The 23113-nt window shown below is 38.9% G+C and overlaps 1 protein-coding gene across 7 annotated transcripts in view; it reads left to right on the top strand.

The window, feature by feature from the left end:
• The window catches only part of Pkn (serine/threonine-protein kinase N), a 183958-nt gene that overhangs the window by 58459 nt on the left and 102386 nt on the right, over positions 1 to 23113 (top strand). For all 7 annotated transcript variants that reach the window (XM_083144599.1, XM_083144602.1, XM_083144598.1 and 4 more), the window contains exons 4-5: positions 398 to 587; positions 2445 to 2599. In XM_083144599.1, the coding sequence (XP_083000725.1) occupies positions 398 to 587; positions 2445 to 2599 (345 nt within the window). The remainder of the gene's footprint in view (positions 1 to 397; positions 588 to 2444; positions 2600 to 23113) is intronic.

Here is a 23113-nt window from a genome sequence, read left to right as displayed (position 1 = left end):
TACTTCATAAATGTCACAGTACAAATTTACTAAGAACATTGCCATACAATGAGGAATTATTATATTAACTCATGTGCTGCATGAAGTAAATACCTGTAATAGAAAAAATAAAAATTAGTTCAAGATTAGAGAGAAGCTCAGTGAGCATATGCGTAAAGATTAGTATCTAATTGAAATTATGGCTAGGCAGAAGTTGAAATGCTATAAAATTGTTATAAGAATTTGGCATGACCATCTGTGTGTCATAATGGCAGGCATGAAAGACCTCTGAATGTTTTATCATTAGATTTATTTGGAGAGAAAATATATATTTTTTTTTCCTTTGCATATTGCATACATCAAATTGTAAGTTGTATTTAGTTCAGAAATCTTAATTGTTGTTGTTTGTACTTCACAGGTAAAACAGGGTGCAGAAAATATGATCCATAGCTACAGCAGTGGCCACTCGAGAGACAAGAAGCTTCTTGCAGAAGCTCAACAGATGCTAGCTGACTCGAAAGCAAAAATCGAATATCTTAGAATGCGAATAATGAAAGTGAAGCAAAATCAGCAGGAGAAACCAAGCAATGGGGATAGCCAGCAAAAAGGTAAATCATTACATTAATTTACTGTATAAATCATTTTATGCAATAATTGTGACTTGCCCATTTTCTTGTTTCAAATGCATATGAATATTAGGATATTTATTGGTGAAAGCTGATGTAATGCTCACATTTATCTGTCCATTCGTCTATCTCACCTATTGGTATCTAAGAAACTACCGGAATTAGGTTTGGTAGATTAACAGACCTACTAAAAAAACTCTGTGCAGTATGAATTAACTCTCAGCTTGTCCATGAGAAACTAGAATCAGCTAAAAGTGAGCTGTTCTTTTATAAAATTACTGAAGTTGAAGAGTTAACAAAATAATTCAATTTGCCTGTCCCATCTGTCTGTGACCAAGCAATCTGAAGTTAAGAATTAATATATTTCTCATGTTAAGATACAGTACTTGCAAAACCACATTATTGCTTACATCATCATGCATGGATCAAAAACTGCTGCATGATGTAGATTGCCGATACTACAGAACATGAGAGTTCAGAATAACTCAACAGAGACTAAATTTTTTTATACAGAAAGTCAACTATGAATAAAGTATATCAGTGTCAACATTATATTCCTTCTGCCACAAAAACCATAACCACCTTGTTTTTCTGACTTTCTTTCAATGTAAGATTACAATTTACAATTTCTCAAGAAAAAATCAAGCTGCCAAAAAAAGTTTGATATCAATCTCGTACCTGATGATAATTCAACATCCAATGACATTACACGGACTCCCAAAAAAGTTGTGTGATATTTTTGTGGACTCCTCAAGATACGAAAGTCTGGAAAAATATATCTTTAAATAAATTCCAACTAATGTTTTCCATCAAAAAACTCCAAAACGTTGACATCAGCTTAACCATAGGGAAAAGTCATTGCATGCCTTTCTTTGTGATGTTCGTAAAAATATGGTATTTATGCATTGACACCAACATTAATGTTTTCTCCAGTAATAGGCCTAGCTGTTTCGTGTGTGTTCTTTTTCAAGTTGCTGTTCCACAGATTTCAATTCCCATATACCGTTCTCTTCATGCCAGCTAATTGATGTACTATTTTCTTGAAGCACCTTTGACCTCCCCTTCCCAACAGCTTATAACTTAATTCAAGGGTTTCAGGATTGAAATACAACATAGCACGTAGCCAAGAGGTTAGCGCTCTTGCCTTTGGTACAAGCAATCCCAGGTTTGATTCTCAGTGTGAGCCCCCAAAGTTTCAGCATTGACCCCGTGTCGTGAGGACATTTGGAATGCTACTTGGAAAATAAGTAGTGAACTCCAGTCACAAAAGCCAGGAAAGATATGGTGATGGGATCCGATGTGCTGACCACGCGTCACCCAATGAAAACGCTGCTCTGGCCGGTCATGACCCTTCGAGGGCTGTTGTGCCACAGTTAAGTTTAGTTTTCAGTGTAATAAAAACCAGTGCTCCGTGTACTCTCTCTTTGGGCCCATATGGCAATTTCCTGCAGTGGTTCAGCAAGTATTGAGTTGGTGTTGTCAGAGATGTAGGCGCTACAGTTTGCTGAGCTGTAATCATGGCATACATTAAGAATATTTGTTTTTTCTCCCTTCGTGTGGAAAAGCTTCCAAGTTAGAGAGAGGGGATAAATTATTGATTTTTATAAATGTTAACTATTATGCTCTCACATGAAGTAAGATGCATGTTAACAGTGAGGCAGGTTACAGTAAATTACAGATTAAGTTTGTTAAAAGTATGATTTGATCATTCAAAAGATGCTGTTTTTCGTCACTCATCGGTATCATTCTAGTGTTAGTTTCTTTTGTTGTATGTATACTGTTTGCAATTTACACCATAATCAAATTTGTTTATTATATATTTGCTCTTCCTCTTTTCAGAGAAATATGAACAAAATTTGGAACCATTGTTAGAAGATAGAGTCGAAGAATTACGACACAGACTTAGGATAGAAGCAGCTGTTGTGGAAGGTGCAAAAAATGTGATTCGTCTCCTGCAAAGTTCTAAAATTGCTGACAAGAAGGCTCTACAAGAAGTAAGTACCTTATACTCTTGTTGTTAATGCTGATTTTAAAGCTTTGTTTTGACAATATATATGACCCCCCACCTCCCTGGAAAAGAGGCTCTCCGATAGCATGGTGACAATGCTTGTAATCAAGAGGTCTGGGTTCACTCCCTGGTGGAGGCATGTTACGCAGTGGTTCAGATACCACTTTAAGTTGTAGGTTTAGCCCTGAGAATAAATTAACTATGCATTCTGGGAATGGGGAGTTATAATTAATACATTTTTTGTAGAATGTGTGCATATTTAGTTATTGCAGAAAGTATCCGTTTTCAGTCATGAGCATGCTGAAAATGTTTTATCATGGTAATTCAGTACTTATCAAGTTTTGTTTTATTACCAGGTAAGCAGGCCTGTACTAATGGGAGGGGCCATGCCCCACCCCCCCTCCAACCATGAAATTTTTAAATGTGAACCTATAAAAAGCTACAAATATACAAATTTTCAAACGTGTAAAAATTTGAATTTTGTTCTTTCATAAATGAATGTGTTTGTTGTGTAGAGAGAGTGTCTCAAGAAGTCTGCAGTCTGCGATATGAGGTAGTTTGTTTTACGACCATTGATGCAAAGCTACCAGCTCTTGGTAGACCAACATTAAGAGGGCATAGTATGGAGACAAAAGTGACAAAAAAGTCTGGGCCAACTGCCCCCAGGTCCCCCCAAATAACCGCCACTGTGTGTATATATATATGGATCCGTTCCTCAAAAAAATCCTGGGTGTGAGCCTGCAGGTAAGTATTTATCCCATCAATATATTTTGTGTGCTTACTTCATATATTGAAGAAAGGAAGGTAAGATCTATCAAATAGATGCTGTGTAGCAATAAATAAAAGTGTAGACTACAAACTGCCTGAAGGTCTAAATATCGCATACCAATGATCTTCATGGCACTGTTAAATGGAGAAAAAACTTAAACATTGTAACTAAACATAAATGGTTACACCTTCTGCCACTTGCGAAACAAAATGGGTTTTTGAAGTGGAGGTGATGTAGCCTGAAATTTTACAATTAATGGCAACAAAGAACTGTTGGTATACATTTTTTCCAGCTGACTTCACAGCAAGGTTTTTTGTTTTTTTTTCCCTCCCAGCAGTTAGATCCATTCCAAGGCTTTTCTGGCCTGGATCAAGCAAATATGTTAGATGATGTGCAAGTGTTATGGTCATGACAGCTTTTTTTCTTTTTTTTCTTTTTTTTTGCCTGATCGCTAACAGCATTTGCGAGCTCTTTCCCAGCAGCAACTGTTCCATTGGAGCTACTGAATGGGCTCCAACTACAGTAACAATTCTTTGGTATTTCTTTTTAATCATAGATTTGAAACTTGTTGCTGCACTGTTTTATCAATCACATTATGTTTTTCTTCAAAAATTTTTAATATGGTTGGCCATTTCTTGATGTGTTTCAAAACACTCCATCATAGTGTTCCACCTAGGGAGAGTAAATTTTATTCAACTCCACTTGTGTAAACAAGCATTGGCAAAATGGTTGGAAATATTTCACCAGGTTTATCACGTTTTGTAGTGCCATGCATCTGAAAATCATTACTTGAAAGATTCAAAGATTTTTGTCTTGTTCTAAGATTTGATGCATATTAGTCACATTTGCTGCATTATCTGTAAAAAACTATCACACATTTTGTTTCTGCTTCATATTTTTTAATACTATCACGTGTCACTTCTACTAAATAATCTGCCATGCGACTTTTGCCTGAGGTATCAATTGTGTCAACTAAGTACACTTTAACTTTGATGTAGTAATGTCACACAAATAATTGCTTTAATGGAACATTTGACAGTGCATCAAATCCCATAGACACTGTTTCATTTTCAATAATGACACGGAATTTTGACTTTTCCTTTTCATGAATAAAATCCAAGACAAGCACCAATTTCTTCCCTAGTGGGAGGAATATACCCAGGCCAGAGGTCTTGCAATAACTTTATAGGATCCTGAATGCAGAATTAGTAGATAAAACAGGGAGTCTGTTGATGCAAATTATTTATCTACGTGGAAGTTGTCTTAACAAGATAAGCATCCAAGAAAAAGCTGACTTAACACTAGAATCGCGGTGTGGGTAAAAAATAACCCATTCTGTTTTTCTTAATTACTTGCATTTTACACCAAGTAATATATGTCTAAAAATGAAATGAGACATTCATCAGGGTGGCGACAGACCTGGAAAACCTGGAAAACCGGGAAAAGTCAGGGAATTTGAGGTGAGAAAAAAAGTCAGGGAAATGTCAGGGAATATCCTCTTCATTGACTTCGAACACTCTTTTGACGAAAATTGGTATAACTCTGGCACTATGGGAGCAATCTACTTCGGATAACTTTTGTTTTGCAGCTAAAACATCATAGCATGCAACCGTGTACAATTTAAAACACCGGACCGAGAAAGGGGGCTTGGGGGGGGGGGCACATCCCTCGAATTTCAATGGAAAAAACAATAATCTGGAGTTTGCCTCCTCTTCTCCCGCTCTCCCGCTATTTTGACGAGAAGGCGCAAACGTTAGTATTCTTTTCAAAGAATGGACATTTCTCAAGAGAACAAAACATGTTTCATGTTCTTGGGTGCCATACAAGTTGAATAATAAGCCAAAATGTGATTTTTTTCTTAACTAGGTAATTTGCATTTTTGGAGGAAAGTTGTTATAACTCTGGCACTGTGGGAGCAATCTACTTTGGATAAGTTTTGTTTTGCAGCTAAAACATCATAGCATGCAACCGTGTACAATTCAGAACGTCAAACCGAGGAAGGGGGTTTGGGGGCGTGACCACCAAATTTCAATGAAAAAACCATAAAAATCTGGAGGTTGCCCCTTCTTCTCCCGCTATTTAGGAAGAAGGCGCGAACTTTAGTATTCTTTTCAAAGAATGGACATTTCTCAAGAGAATGAAACATGTTTCATGTTCTTGGGTGTCATACAAGTTGAATAATAAGCCAAAATGTGATTATTATTTTTTTTTACAAAAAATAGGTAATTAGCATTTTTGGAGGAAAATTGTTATAACTCTGGCACTATGGGAGCAATCTACTTCCGATAAGTTTTGTTTTGCAGTTAAAACATCATAGCATGCAATCGTGTACAATTAAGATCGCCGAACCGAGGAAGGGGGGTTTGGGGGCATGACCACCGAATTTCAATAAAAAAAAAAACATAAAAATCTGGAGTTTGCCCCTCTCTTCTCTCGCTATTTTCGGGAGAAGGGGCAAACTTTAGTATTCTCTTCTAAGAATGGACAATTCCAAAAAGATTGAAACTTGTTTCATGTTCTTGGGTGCCATGCAAGTTGAATAATGAGCCAAAATGTGAAACTATTCGGAAATGTGTCCTGGATATGTTGCGGAGATGGGGTGGAGGTTGGTCACCAATATGAATTTACCCAGGCTTGCTCCAGACCTGTGTCAGAGTTTCAATCCAAACAGAAGAGTATGAATGTCCAAAAAGCACATTAATTTCGTAATCTGCACCATGATACCATATGGTTTCATCGGGCCAGAACGACCTTACTCTGATGATACCATATAATATCATCGGGGGAGTAAAGGTTAAGCCTCTAAATATTACGTGGAAAATGCATTGAATTATCATTTTTTCTTGTCCATATGGGAGTAGTAAGGAGACAGAACTGTCAACAGATGGAAGGGATGGGAGCGGGTGGCACCGTCCGATAGTTGTCGGACGTCGTAGTAAGGCATTTTGTTGGGCAAACTGAAGGAACATGGAAACAAATAGGTTCCATTGATACAAACGATTTCTGTCGAATATCGCCACCCAACAAAGTATCTCACTACAGCATGTGACAGAAATTGCATGCATGGGACTCTTATGATTTTTGTTCGATGTCTTCGGACTGCAACATCCAACAAAAATCGTATGCATAAACAAGAAGAGCTTTAGACTGCAAATATGCTGCTGAAATTTTATTACTCTTCTGGCTCACTTCACCTCATTTAATGTAGCAGTACTTACAAAGGTTTTCTTTCATCATCCTGACGTATTACTGGTTTCGCACAAGTTAACATACGTTTACAATGACATTGCACTATTCTTAGATATCAAGAAGAATCCAACAAAACTGGATATATATTGAATAGTATCACGAAAAAGTGAAACCTAAATCTGCTTTGGTGAACGTTATAAAAATTGGCAAGTCCATGCTCCCAACCTCAAATGTAGTGCAACACTAGTATTGCAATGAAATTAACACCACTCTCTGTCCTGTCTGTTTAAACTCGTGAGAGATGGTCATTAATCTCTCACTGAGTAAGGTTAATGTCCAATATTATGAAATAAAATACTAATAATAAATACGTAATTATTTTAATATCATATTTACTAGAATCATTCAATCATAAAAGCAAATCACTTTCTTCAAGAATTGACTTTTTCCTGCCAGCCCTGCTAAATTTTCACTTTCCATCTACTGATTTATACGAGGGGTGGCCAGAAAGAAATTTCAGATTGATCTTTCGCAAACGCCAAAAACGTGAAAAATGGTAATTGCTGCGAAGTTATGTTTAGGAATGTGCAGTGATGTCTGGACACATTTTTCGCCTTGTCTACACTACCGACAAAAAGTTTAAGACCACCAGGAAAACGTGCCAAAAATCAGTAGAATTGAATGTATTTCATAATTAATGTACAAGAAACAGATGTAAGAATCTGCTTGGCAATGTACTAACATAGGTACATCCAATATACATACTATTGTCACTTCATATTTTGCTTTCGTCAATATGTCCGTCATGGGCCTTAATGACAGCAGTGCAAAGACGTGGCATGCGCTCCAATAGTTTGTCCAGATAGGATGGTTGAATATTACGCCAGGCATCGTTGAAGAATTCCCATACCTGTTGAGTGTTGCTGGGTAGCTTCTTCCTGATGTTCCTATCGATTTGGTGCCATAGCACTTCAATTGGTGAAAGATCAGCAGACTGTGGTGGTCACGTCATGAGAACTAATGCCCCTTCTGTTGCCTTGCGTTCCAAATACCCCGTGCACAATTTAGATGTATGGTTGGGATCATTAAATTGTTGAAAAATAAACCAATTGCCAACAAGACGACGACCAGAGGGAATGGCATGGTGCACCAATATCTGATGATACCCTTCTTTTATCAATGTTCCCTGAATTTTATGAAGGTCCCCCATCTAGTTTCCGGCAAAACATACCCACACAATTACACTTCCACCCCCATGTTTCACTGTGGGAACAAGACACTCTTCTTTCATTCTCTCGCCGACCTTTTGACGCACAAAGGTTCGCCTATTGCTGCCAAATTATTCATCTTTGGATTCGTCGGTCCAGAGTACCTGTTTCCAGTTATCCACAGTCCAACCTTGGCGTGTTTTAGCCCAGGCAAATCGTTTCGTCTTGTTCACACATCGTAACAATGGCTTTCTAGCAGCTACTCTGCCATGCATCCCTTCTTCACGCAACCTAGTCTTCACCGTTCACACAGACACAGGCGTCACTGCTGTTATTCAGGGAAGCAGCGATGACTGGTGCTGTTAGGTGCCTGTTCCGTTTGCTAGTTACTGCAATATATCTATCGTCAGCTGCAGACGTTATACGAGCTCTTCCACTACGTGCACTGTCAGCATGACTGTTTGTTTTACGGTATCTATGAACACCAGTCTTGGAAATATTCGGTTTTCTTGCTATTTTGCGTTCCGAATAACCTTCATTTTTCAGTGCACATATCACAGCATGCTTTTCAACCGAAATCGCCTGTACCCCACGATGACGGGCCATTTCACACAGCTCCACTTACCTTGCACACCTCACACACAATAATGGGCTCGCAATGTCACCTGCATGAATAGCAACTGACCCTGAGCCACTGATAAGGATGCGCATGAGGCTGGCTACTGTACTGACCGGTTTCACACACACAGCTGCAATGTTGCCAGCTTCAGCAGCGTTTTTGTCACTTTCCATTTTGCCAACCACATGCTACACATTCGGCAAAAAATTGGTTTCGCGTCTTGCGAGGTTCAACCTAGACTACATTGCATTTTCCATGTGTATCATCGTCACGTCTTTCTTGGACAGGAACTGTTGGTTCCATACAACACTCCATACTGATTTTTTGGCCATTTTTCATGGTGGTCTTAAACTTTTTGTCGGTAGTGTATATATCGAAATAATGCGAATTTGGCATAAAATGTGAATTGTTGTCGTTTTTACCGATTTTTTTAAAAAAAAGAAATGACCTAAAACAACGAAAAATTCCATGAACTCCAACATTCTTGTATTTTCTAGGCCATGTTTGTGTACATAGAACATGCAAGTTTTCCAACATTTTACTCAAGAGTAAACTATAGAGTTATACGTACATGGAATAATTCCGACAGCCACATTAAATCATGTATTTCCTACGATCTTTTCAATTTCTATCAAAACCATTTGCATCACAGAGCAGAGTGGCAGGGTTCTAACAGGAGATCGAGTGCGTATGTACTGTCACACGGGTTCTACGTCCTCGTATTTGTCGCACGAGATATGTTTTGAATTACCAAGATAAGTGCGCTCCATCAGCATTTGTCGAGCGAGTAATAATGGAGCTCAGTTGTTAGGGCGTCTGACTCCTATGCAAGAGACCCGGGGTCGATCCCCTGCGGGGGAGAACTGGGATGTTTTCCACCTATTCAAACTGCTCCGGCACCCACCCAGCATCATATGAAGCTGGTACCTTGAGGAGACTTTGAGGGATAAAGGTAGCCAGGAGTGTGGTGCTGATCACATCACCCCCACCTTTAGCCGTGATGAAGAAAGTGTGGGGCCCTAACTCCACAACCCTATACATCTGCATAGAAAAGTGCAGGGGAGCACTTTACTTTTACTTCCTCAAAAATCTGTTCCAACATAATTTATCAAACTGTCACGAAAATACGTAGACCATGTGATGCTACAATTTAAAATAATCGTTTAAAAGCACAATGGAGTATTAAGTTTCGGTATATTTGGCAGATAAATGTTCTAAAACAAAAACGCGAATTTTGGAAAACTTAATACTGACGATTCAAAAAAAGATAATGCTAATTTTTGGTGCCATAATATATCGGTATCTGTCACGTGAGATTGATTGATTTTAATTTTTTGGGTGCGTCGCCACTTATGCTCATTATGCACCCTTCAGTATATACGGGGAAAATTCCATTATCTAAAATCCTTACCTTAAAATTAAAAAAGGCGTATGGAAAATAACTTTCCCAAAAGAACTTTCAAGATATCAAACTCTCACGAAGAGGCGTAAGCCATGTGACTTACGATTTGAAACAGTAGTTTAAAAACACCATGAAGGAATAATTTCATATATTGCCAGAAAATGCGCTAAAATGAAAATGTGAATTTTGAGAAAAATAACACCGTATAGTAAAAAATAAAAAATAAGAAAATACACCAATTTGAAAAAAAAATAACAAAATATCAAGGTCCCTACCGATTAGGCATAAATAAAACATGAATATCAGTTGTAATTTATTGCATTAGTAACAGTGAGTCTTAACCTAATTTTCGGCATAATCACCACCGTTGTTCTGGCATTTGTCGTAGCATGGCACTAAATTTTGTATGCCCATGGCATATGTGTTTGACAGCAAAGACTGGAACTATCTCTACCGCAGTGTAGCTGTCAAATCCTTGTCCTGCCAGAAACCTCTTCAGTTAAACAAAGAGATGAAAGTCTGTACATTCAAGGCCAGGGCTGTACAGGGAGTGGTCCAAGATCTCTCACCTGAAGTGATGCAAAGGGCCCGTGTGTACTCAGCTGTATGGGGTTGTGCACATTCGATTGGCCTTCTGTGAATTGTCTGCACCATCGTCTGACGATACACGACGTTTGGTCTGCACACCTCACACAATTGTTGGTGGCTCTGTGACAAATTGCTCGGTGGGAGACTGTATGACAGTTGCAATCTTTAACCTAGAACTGTCCTAAAACGGCTGCATTGCAACTGTACCAGATTACTGCTACATGCCACTTCTTCCTGCCTGCATGGGTGTGTGTCTATCTCTGACCACCAGTGCTGCGTATAGGCACCATTGGAGCTTTTTTCAGGATGCCCCTCGTATATGAACTTTCAGAAGCTTTTATTATTAGTGTGTTCCTGTTTTAATGTAGCTAAATCAGGTACCTATACAATGCAATTCTATAAATTCCTTGCGTTAAATTTCTAATATCTACATACCCTTTTCGTCAGCAATAATGGTATAACTGCATGTCAGTTTCACAGTAGTTCACTTTGATATACTTTATTGAAGCAGAATCTCATTGATAATGTAAGGAAATATGACACTTTATTTTGTTCGATTGAATTGTTTCACTTATATGAAAGAGTTAAGTTGTTTGCTTTACAGAGAAGAGAGCTTTTTGCATTGAAAAATGAGTCCGCACTCATGGTTCTTGCAAGCAGAGGGTTCCAAACCTCAGTGGAAATATCAACATATAATACCGAGAATGTATAAGTAGACTGATAAATTACAAATTGTATTTCTTAATCAATCACTCTTCACTCTAATTTCATTTAGTCGTAACTTTAAAAATAATCAAGTATTTTATTTTAAAGTTACTGCGTTTTGCAAAATTCCGGAATCCTTCCCTAGCTTGTGAATTGTAATAATTTTCCAAATTCACTATTTTGCAGTTTGAATTCAAATCATAGAGAATAGAGAAATTAAGTCAATTTCATAGAAGATAATATTGGTACTTAACAAATCCATACCTGGATCTGTATGAGTTTATTATTTCAATTTGCAAAAAACATCGATTTAGTTTAGTTTGTAATTGTCAGGGAAAAATGTAAATTTTGTCCTGGAAAACCTGGAAAAGTCAGGGAATTTCATTTCTGGTTGTTTGTAGCCACCCTGTTCATGTAATAAAACAACACATTTCTATGAACTGCAGCTGAATATTTATTGAACAATGTGCTCTTCCGACAATAATACAAATTTAAGACGATCGTGATATTATTAGTGATAGTACTATATTATAGTGATAGTATTATGTGATATTATTATTATATAGTAATATTGTTATACTAGTGCAACAGTATATGTAATTTACACAAACAACTGAATGCAGAATACCATCACATTTAAATAATTAGTACAATAATTTCTTTACTGACGGGCAATGGGATCCTGAACAGAGGCGCGACCACAACAAAATTTCACCATTACCCATAATATCTATTAGAAAATAAAAATGACTGAGGAGAGTGCTGGTAGAGAAGTTCAGTCTGAGTTGTCACAATTACAGCAGATGAAAAACTTCCCTTGTACACTGCTTGCATACAGGTTTCTGCCATGATTTACACCTTTTGTTTGTCTTATTCCCAGAGCATTATTAGTTTTACTTGACACTTTTGCACCCTCTTCATGTTTTTGTTCTTCTGGACCAGGAGCCTTTGAAGCTTATGGTACTGCTGACCTGAGACTGACATAGTTTTGAGACAGCTCTTCTGCAAGCTTCAAAATAAAGTTTAGTCTTGAAATTGTGCTCTTTGTCACAGACTTATACAGAATCCTTGAATTTATGGCTGCAAGGTCAAGCAGGTTGTAAAATGTATGCACTGGCCAACGTCGGGATGGGGCTTTGACAGAGTACTTTCTTGCTATTTGTCGACGTCAACACCAAACTTTGTTGTGTTGTAGAACAGCACTCTCTTGGGCTTCTTCTCATTTGTACCTATCACCACATCTGAATGCAACCTGCTCAAAATCAAGACATTTCTTTGTGGTTTACATTGGTACACTGTAAGAGTGATATTGTTGTTCTTCAGTACAACTGTAGTGTACAAGTCCTCGCAAGACTCCTTTACAGCATCTGGCACTTCACGCCTGGCTCTGATCATAGTTCCAACAATACTTACTCATAGTGAATGCCCAAAATAACACAGCGAGCCGCCAATAATGAGTTTTTCCCACTCAACAGACACTGACGTATAATTCACTCCAACAAAACTGACAACATGGCTGAGAAGCTGGCCTTGAACACAAGCTGGAAGAGAGAGTCCATTATCACTAGGGAGGCTCGCGACGTAGAAACAAGATGGTAGCCAGCAGTGTTGCAATAATGTAACAAAATTTCACTATATAGAGAGGTGGGTCAATTTTGACCCACCTCGCGGTTCCAGTATAATTGTCATATTTCACAAAATAAAGTTAGGAAAAGACTGATATATTCTACAAATGTTCCTTTCACAGGATGAGTAAAAGTCACGAAAATTCAATCCGATTAATAAAAAAATGTGAAAGTTGTTAAAAAAAAAAAGATCCAAATGGGTCAAAAATGACCTAGCCGCGGTTCTAGTGTTAAGATCTCTTTGGAACTTTCCCTCGGTTCATACTCAACCTGGAGAGAATGTTTTGTCGTGAAGAACTTGAAGCAGCATCAAAAATTGGCTTTGAATTCAGGATTAGAGTTGAACTCCTGCTAGCAAGGCTACCTACGAAAAAATTTAAAAATTCATTTATACCAATAAATGCTTTAATTTCACAATCAATACGAATGTGTAACCAAAAGAAACCAGAATTTTTTTTAAAAGACTTTTTTTTTTACAAAACAAAACAACCTTATCACCTTCAAAGTACTCTGCATGACACTTAATACATTTGTTCAATCTGTGATTGCATTCTTGGAAACATTTTTTAAACTCATCTGTTGTGATGGCTGACAGCTCCTTCCTCGTTTTTTTGTTCACCTCTTCTGCGTCGTCAAATCGCTGTCCCTTCATGTCCCTCTTCATTCGAGGGTAAGAAAAAGTCGCACGGAGCGAGGTCAGGTGAGTAAGAGGCATATGGCAAGAGAGTCATGCTGTTTTTTTGCCAAAAACGTGGGCTTCGGAGCTCTTCTTTCAAAGCAAGGCATGTTTCCACTCGACACTCTTTTTGCTGGTCACTCAGATTCCGGCCACAAATTTCGCAGTGGCCCTTCTCATTCCCAAATCTTCTGTTAAAATTCGCTGAACCGAGCTCCAAGATAGTCCAGATAACTTCCCCAGCTCTTCAATGGTCCGTCATCGGTCTTCGAGCACAAGTTCACGAATTTTATCGACATTTTCGTCCGTTCTGGAAGTTGGCGGACGTCCAGAACGGGATTTGTCATCAATCGACATGTCACCCTTCTTGAAGCGAGAAAACCACTCGTACACGTGAGTTTTCCCCATAGCGCTGTCCTTGTAAGCTGTGTTCAACATCACAACCGTTTCTGCGCTATTTTTCCCGAGCAGGAAACAAAATTTCACAGCCGCACGCTGTTCTCCATCACAAAAAATGAGGTGCGAGTGAAACTGCTTTTACGAAAAAAATCACCGTGACCAGAGACAATCTTCCCCGGTGAATCCACTGGGTGCACTGAACTCACAAGATGCTCGATGCTTGCCTAGTGGGAAAAATTCATACTACGGAAGCTCCTCCCAGTGCAGCGTTATTCAGTTTTTTTTGGGGGGTACCCCCTCGTACACTTTGACCACAACTTTTGAATCGAACTATCTCCGCCCTTCGTAAACTTGTTGGTGTGTAGAACTGCATAGAAATATTGAATTGACATTTTCTGAAGTATTTCTGTTGGTTGTAAGCTTCCTGAGAGCAAAAAATCTACAGCTCTTCCCAGGTGCTAGTGTGGAGTGTAGACCAGGTCAGACCAGGAACACAAATCGGGTGTTGGCATTTCCTTGGTAGGGCACCTTGAGTAAATGCACCACCTCTCTACCAAGAATATTTTAGGAAAGCTTATTATGAAACTATAAGCTGCATGGAAGATAAAAATCAATTGTAGGCAAGCCCAGATAATTAGTAATTTATTTGAAAGAGAATGAGATGAATAAGGTTACTGTTAGCTTTGCCTACCCCTCAATAAATTTGAACTGTTCAACTTAGTGAGGAGTTGTTTGTCCCAGAACTTTGCTTATGAATTTATTATTTTTTTTATTTGAAGGGTTAAACTTCAAGTTGTTAAGTCATTGTTACCAAATTAATCACATACTAAATTTGGTAATAATGAATTCGATTGGTATTTACACATTGATTTTTCTGATTTTTAGGGCATATGTACCATTTTTAAAAAGGTTTAAAATATATATATATATTTACCTTTGCATGATTTTTGTAACTAACATTAATTAATGGTCTTGTGCCACAATCTATGAACGTAACATACAAGCTTAATATTTTTAAAGTGTAATTTCATTGTCAATCAGGAGATAATAGTATGAATTAGAATTATGTGTTCTTATGGGAAAGGTGTATAGTGTATATTCAGTGCCCTATCGCAGCAAGATGCACAGAGATCTGCCTTATGTCCTGTAGGCTGGTTGAGTTCTGGTGAAACCTCCATCTATAAAATGACAGAATAATGTTTTGAAGCTCACTTTATTGCTTAGAACATTTTTGTAAATAGCTTATGTCAGTTTCATCTGAATGCAGTCTGTCCTATAATTTTTGCCTGGCTTTTTTAAGTTTCTCATTCGACTCACTCTCTTAAATTAGAACTGAGCGATTTCAGTGCTGGCAGTGTGTTTTGTTCTGTGAGCTTCTGGAGGTATATTGAACTTTAGATAACGAATGAAGCTGTTGGATTATTGTACTGCATGAACTTAGGAGTCTTGGTACCTTGCCCATTCTGGCCGTGTGTGAAGCAGTGCATGACAGACTGTCTTCCAAGCTCCATTTACACATTGTATCGTAGCCAAAATGGGTATATTTGAAATTTCAACACAGTTGTATGCGCCTGCAATAAAATTCGGATATCTTCTGAAATACTTGGTTCCCTGCATGCTGTTATGTATGTTGCCTAACTCTATGGCAATAAATGAACTTCAATAGCAAGTTACCCATCACTGTTGAGTTTGAGAATGCATGACGCCATACAAGAAAACTGGTATTTCAGGATCTAAGGGTCTTAAGTTTTATTGCGGATGACTGTGCATATTTTGTGTTGGTTGACTCACTATCTCCCCATCCATTGTTATAGGTTCAAGCAAGTGTGTCTGGTTGAGTGTACATCAATTGCATATAATCATTGTTATTCTCATCGTTGTGACTAGCCAAAAATTACAAACTTGAATATTAATACAGATCCTACATAATGAACCATCTTGCAAAGTACGACTCTATTATATATATTTTTTTTTTTTTTTGTAAACAATAATGAAGTTTCCAAGGTATAAGATAGGTAATTCTGAAAACAACTGCAACGTTTTGGTGAGAGAGAATGACATCTGGAATTGCTATCATGCCCTGTGAAAGTTTCGTTTTTAGAAATCATCTGCTTGATAACAGTCAGTAGTTCCTTGTCTAGAGCTAGAATTTTTATGTAGAATTAATTCATAAAGAATTTAGTGAAATATGGTGAAATATGTAACTTTCAAAACACATGTATTGATCATTCCAACTTGCAGGATACCTTTTTTGATTAAACTAAATGTATTTAACAAACACCTAGAAAATAGCTGTTAAAATATTGTTCTATTATAAACTTGACGCATTTTGAGCAAAGAAATGTTATCAGATGACTCTTATTGAAAGAAGCCTAAATAGAGAAATGTTAGACAACGTGTGTGATGAACTGACTGCTGAATGAATGGTCTGAAGGCATGAACATTTCATTCAAACAAATGGTACAACATGCCTTCTCTTCTTTGAAACTGTACAGTGTGATAACACACAACCATTAATATTCTTTCAGCTTTCAAACTGACATCTGTGGTTGAGTTGTTAGCACAGCACACGCAATGCCTGGGCATGGATGTTCTTCGTGAGTGTCCCTTCATCATTTTTATCATATCACTCATCCTTGTCTTCGAGATTAGCCAAAAGTGGCAGCAAAGTGAAATAAAATTAACCAAATCAATCAATCGAGTCTTTCTTTTTTCGAGAAAACCCTGAGTGTATAACCAACTTGGTTGGTTCCGTAAAACTGTCACTTAATGCAATAAATTGTCAAGAAGTTTTGAAGGGAGGATTGAATCATTGCAATGGTGGTACTATAGTACTCCCTTTAGAGATAGGTTTGAATCAGATGGGTTTTATGTGATTAGCCAAAAGTGGCAGAAAAGCGAAGTAAAATAAACCAAATCAATCAGATGGGACTATTTAAGATGTCAAGAAACAGCATTCCAGAAGACCCAGGATGAGGATGGATGGATGAGGAGAAGTTGCATTTCCAGCAAGATGAAACACCTCCCCTATCTTGAAAATGTGCTGACCAGATGGATTGAAAGTGCTACAGAAAGAAAAGGTGCCTAAATAAAAAGCAAAATGATTTGTGATGTTTGTAGTTTCGTGCATCCCTGTAATGTATTGCAACACCCTGTATATCTTTCAAACATGACTCTGTTGCTGGTTAGTATCAATAATGTAAGTGGTGACTTACTGCAAGAGCAGTAATTACCAGAAAAAATGAAGAGTCATATTTAATATATAACTAATTAATTACCGTACAAAAAGATCATATTTAGCTTAAAAGAACATATTTATGTAGTTCTTAATAAAGCCACCCATCTGTCGCCTTGAAATCAAAGGATGAAAGTACATGGTGGTTCAGATCTCAATTTAAACTACATCCAGTACCAATCAGAGCATAAGTGGACTTTAATGGAAATGTTTACAAACTTCTTGACTTTTGGTTTTTCTTGGTTGGGATTCAAACTGTTCACCCTGGGAGACCCTGCCTGCACCGCCATCGAATGTGGAAGAGACCAAAAATAAATTCTGCTTAGGTAATCATAGAAATCTTGTACATAGTTTCACGTAAACATATTCAATTTAGCTATGTGCATCCGAACATATCAATAGGTAAAGGTAAAGCTTCCCCCTGCTACTAGGGTACGCAGGAGGGAGCTGATGTGACTTCATTCCCTCCAGATATTTTTTGAAAATCAATTTGATTTTAAAAAAATTAAGAAAAGTAAAAACTCTGGAAAAACCTGGTAAATGTAACCTTGCTTGAAAATGACCCCCCCCCCCCCCCCCCGATTGTCCTTTTTGTTTTTGAACAACTTATAAAATTAAGGTGAAGAGTGGTGATTACTAGGGAATGGATTTTAAGGTGCAAAATTATGGTCGGGGAAGGGAAAAAGAAGTTCTGAAAATGTTTAGAAAAAGGTGCTGATAAAATGCCTTTATTCAGGTCTAAACCAGTCACATTAACATTCTTTATTCAACACTGTAGCAAATAACATAATAAATAATCAGTTACTGTCAAACAACATTGCTCTCTCTTTCTGCACCTTCTGTATATAATGCATGCAGAATGCATAGAGAACTGTGGTTCTACCGAATAGGTTTTGTTAATGTTTGAGTTTTCTCTTGCAGGTTTTGCTACATTATCTTGGGAACTATTGGGGTTGATGATTATATTATACCAATTTATAGCTCTTGTTCTACACTACAAAGTGAGACTACAGGATTTTATGTACAGTACTGGCCAAAAGAGTGTCAACTTTTGGTTTTTTTGCTGTAACTGATGTATTTATTGCAAGAATTACACAATATTTGCACCAAAACATCTTCAAATGGATTACATTCGACTGATAACCGAGTGGTTCGGCAAACTGTGAAATGGTCTAAAAAAGAACAAGTTTATGTAAATAGAAAAAAATACACACCATCGAACATAAAGAAATATTGCACTTCAGTTCACCGGGAAAGGTCAAAACCGGTGTTGATCAACACAAAATTAACAAACAGCATCTAGTACTTTGTGGCAAAGCCTTTGGCGTCACTAACTGCTTGGCAACGACGCGGCATGGAGTCGATAAGGTTGTGGATAAAAGAGACTGGTATCTTCTTCCATTCCTCCTCCAACTGAGCAACCTTCTCATCAACATTTCGTGCTCTCTTCCCTGCCAGACAACGCTCCAACTCCTTCCACATGTGCTCAATCGGATTGAGATCCGGGGATTGGCTGGGCCACTCGAGAATATTAACGCGATGGCGGCGGAACCAGTTGCTGATGTGCTTGGATGTGTGTTTTCTGTCGTTATCTTGTTGGAGGGTGAAGTTACGGCCAAGGGTTTGGAGAGCAAATGGTCTCATTGTGTTCTCCAGTATGTCCTCGTACTGGAAACTGTTTATAATACCATTGATTCGGCATAGTAGGCCGACGCCATTGACAGTGATGCACCCCCACACCATCACAGATCACCCTCCATGCTTGACTGTGGGAAGTTGAAACTTGGGATCAAATCTCTGGCCGACAGGACGTCTAATCCACACTATTCCGTCTGTTCCAAAGAGGCAATACTTTGATTCATCACTCCAGACCACATTCTTCCATTCTCTCCTGGTCCACGCCAGATGAGCTTTACCCATGCAAGTCTGGCCTTCTTATTCTTCGCCGAAATCAGCGGTTTCTTAATAGGCCGACGTCCATTGAGACCGGCCGCTTGGAGACGACATCTGATGGTCCTTCCAGATGGCGACGGGGTGGTTGGGAATGATAGCTCCCGAGCAATGTCGGCTGACGTCAGTCTGGGGTTGCTTCTGCTGATGCCGAGGATGGTCCTGTCGACGTGTCTTGACGTGATCCTGGGTCATCCTATATGGGATTCCTTCAACAACACCTCCCTGTTGCTTCCACCGCTTCAGAAATTTCGATACTGCACTTCTAGTGATTGCAAACTGCGTCGCCAGTTCCTGTTGTGTTCGTCCTTGTGCGCGTCCGTTAGCAATGCCTCTCTGCATGTTCGGAGACAGATTGAGGCATCCACGGCGAGTACCCATACTCTGAAAACATAGAAATGTGCCATGCTGAACACAAATTGGACAATGTCTGGTACACATTGTTACAATCATTAACCAGCATGGATAGGTACAATAGTAATTTTTCGGCGGGTTTTGTAATTCCTTAATATTATGGTGAAAATGGTACACTTCGACCAAAATACATGCGTTGAACATCAGAAACATCCTCAACAACATATCATGCGACGTTCATCCTCACCGGATAACATTGGCAAGAGGTATGCGAAAAAAACACGAAGTTGACACTCTTTTGGCCAGTACTGTAGCTGCTCAAGAGAGTGAGAATCATTTATTGTTCTGTCAATTTTTGAACAAAACATGAAAGAAAAGCAAGGAAAAAGGTGCTGAAGCATCAAAGAGGGAGTAAAAAGGAGATAAATGTGCTAATCTCACGTAAAGGTGCAACAAAGTGTGTTCATTTTACTTGATTCTTGTCCAAAAATACATATATATCTCAAACGATCAGTATGAAAACAGCTATATTTTTGGAGAGGTGCTGCACCTTAAAATCCGTTCCCTAGTAATTACAAAATGCTTTATGTATCCCATCCCCTCCAATGTCCACTTTTACAATTCCAGCTTCTGCATATACTAGTGCCCCGTGAATGTGGGGGCATGGATTTAAGGACTAGGGATGGCCAAACGGATCTGGATCCGAAAAATCCAGTCCGGATCCAAAAGTTCTGGAGCTAAGTGTCCCTCTCAGATTTCCATGAAACTTGGCAGGTGTATAGAAGGGGGCCCAAAGGAAAAAATACGTGTTGTTTTTTTTTTGTTCTGCTAAAAAAAAAACTGTTCTAGGGGGCAACCCCCCTCAAATGTCAAGATGAGGACAAATTGAAGTGGGGATCTGACCCCTATGTCCCCCTCCGATTTCCATGAAACTTGGCAGGTGTATAGAGGGGCACTATGATCCCTGTTTCTTCCTATGCCATATTTACGTGGTTTCGGGGTCAGATCCCCACTTCAATTTCTCCTCATCTTGACATTTGAAGGGGGGGGTTGCCCCCTAACAGTTTTTTAGCTGAAACACAAAAACACGTATTTCTTCCTTTGGGCCCCTCTATACACCTGCCAAGTTTCATGAAAATCGGAGTGGGACACAGGGGTCAGATCCCCACGTCAATCCCCGGATCCAAACGGATCTGAAAGTTCTGGATCCGGATCCGGATCCATAAAATTTTAGGATCCGCTAGGATCCGGATCTGGCCATCCCTAGTAAGGACACACATCCACAATGTCATCAATTTTTTTTACTTGTGTGTTTAACCAGCACCACACTCTGGTCGCCAGACTATTGTGAAAATGCAGGGTCGGCCTGGACTCGAACCCAGGTATTAGTCTAGGTCGAGTCTACGTTAATGGATGGTATAGGGATGATATCAAAGACTTAGCAGTCTCGGCCTCATCTCGAAACATACAGTATAAGCAAAGTAACAGCTCACACTTAGGTCAGAAAAAGACAAGCAACTTTTCTAAGTTTCTCTTTGACACCTTACCCATCGAAAAATTTAATTCCATCGTGAACACAGGCTTACAAATGGATTAACTTTGCAATTACTATTAACAAGAGTTAACCGATAACGTGTTGTATTTTTTGTATGTCGCTTTGTTTTTACTTTGGCTAATCGCGACGATGAGAACGAGTGATGATGAGATGAACACTTACAAAGAACACTCATACCCACGATAGGACCACAGGGATTGAAAGCACTAGAAATGTTTCCAATTTCTTTCATCCGCATTATCAGCAGCGCTTTGAGCAGAATGGCCAACAATTCAAACACCTGAGATTATTTTTTTTTGAAAGCTACATTTTGTCTTCTTTAATTGTAAAACTTAAATATTTATCTTAATAAGCAATGTCTTTGTATTTTGAACACCCTATGTATATTTCCAAGGCGACGGTGCTGCCGATGCTATGGCGTCGAGATCGAAAGTCGATCACTTATCAAATGGGGCCACCGAGCCGACCACTTATTAATTATCAGGTAGACTTCCCGTCGGTTGTAATACCATAGTAAAATTATTAATTTTTTAGAATTTTTTTTTTCTCAAATAGCATACCATAGTCTCGAATGGGATTGAGTATCGTTTCGATATTTGCAAGGCCGTTTCTGTACAATCCCTAGCCTGAGGTGAAGTAGAAACAGACATACAGGGGGCGGCAATGAATCGGGCGATTTTGCAACACTGGATATAGCTAGTTGTTGCCGCTGTAAAGCGTATTACAAAAACATCAACTGGGATATTCCTTAGCCCGCTAGATTACCGGATCTGCCCGCGTGTGATTATTTTCTTTGGGGTATTTGGAAGCAAAAATTTTCCAACCAACCCCCACGCATCCTCAATGAACTTTTTAAGATCGGATTCGGTTATACATTGTCATTGTGTATTATTTTCTCATAAGTACGGAGTATGTGAAATCGCCCGATTTTATTGCCGTACCCTGTACTTCAATTTATCATGATTTTAAATTTATATGCGTTTCATTACCATGCGCATAGTAATAATGTAAATAATATATTATTCTTACATGAATTTAAAAGTAAACTTATTCACAAAAATAGAATGATTTAGCTAATAGGCCGACGGACCGCACCTTCCCTATCGAAACCATTTTAAATTTATCGGTAACCATCGGGCTCCAGAAAGCTCCCCTCCCGTGCAAAAGTTATTGCCAAACCTATTACATTCCAGTCCCGAGAATTTTCAACTGCGGCATAGTTTTTCACGTCCGCATTATATGCGTACTAAAATGCGTTCGGAAGAAGAGTGTGTTGAACTAGGGGCAAAAATAGTGTTCTCCTGTAGTCTTTCCTAGTATATATACGTTCTGCGGCTGACCTTTGGCACCAGTATGTTTACCTTGAATTCGTATCAGTAAACCCTGCGGTTGTGGTCAGGTGTGAAGGTGAAAGCAAACCAAAGAGACAACCACGTGATGGCAGTGTTCCCACATGGTGGGAAATATCCCGCATCACAGGGAATTTGCGTTTTTTACGAGAAAAGTGTAAAATATGTGAGATTTTGGCTGTTCCGGAAGGGTTTTTTCAATCATGATGTTTACAATGTGATTTGTTGCAGTTAATTTATTCACTGGTACAGTTTAAACTGATTCTGTGCACTATTGTTCGAAAAAGTATTAAACTGCATTTTCCGTATCACCGGCCGAGGTAGTAAGTGGTCGACTTAACGCTTCCACAGCCTAAGGTTCCGGCTTCGAATCCTGATCTGGCCATGAGAGTCATTGCCGGATCTACAAGCCGCAAAACCTCGCAGTGCGGGGTGGCCCCGGGGACAAGTAAGTCTTTAGGGGGGCCCTCAGCTATTGACATAGTAGAGGGTTCGCATATCTAATAAATAAACGTAGTTACTTAGGAGTACAGAAACGAATACAATATATACAGGTAAAGTTCCCTCTGCCATGAAGACACATGTAGGGTATATGTGGGTAGGGACCAACATATTTTCAACGTCTGACATGTTGGAGGTGATGCGATCAGCACCACGCTCCGGCCGCCTTTACCCCTCCCCCACACCGGTTACCATTTTGAGTTGAGGCTGGGTGGACCCTGGAGCCGCTTTATGCGGGGACAAAGCCGGAAAAAGTCCGACCTTAGATCACCCATCCCAGGTCTCCCGCGTGGCAGTCAGACTAGAATCAAATCAGGCTAGAATTTCACGAGAAATGCAGTGGTTAAGGTTTCATGAACCTATCTTTAATCAGGAA

Source organism: Lepisma saccharinum, chromosome 23, assembly GCF_977018435.1.
Source record: "Lepisma saccharinum chromosome 23, izLepSacc3.1, whole genome shotgun sequence".
Lineage (NCBI taxonomy): Eukaryota > Metazoa > Arthropoda > Insecta > Zygentoma > Lepismatidae > Lepisma > Lepisma saccharinum.
The sequence above is the reverse complement of the archived record's forward strand: the minus strand, read 5'-3'. Positions and strand labels throughout refer to the sequence as shown.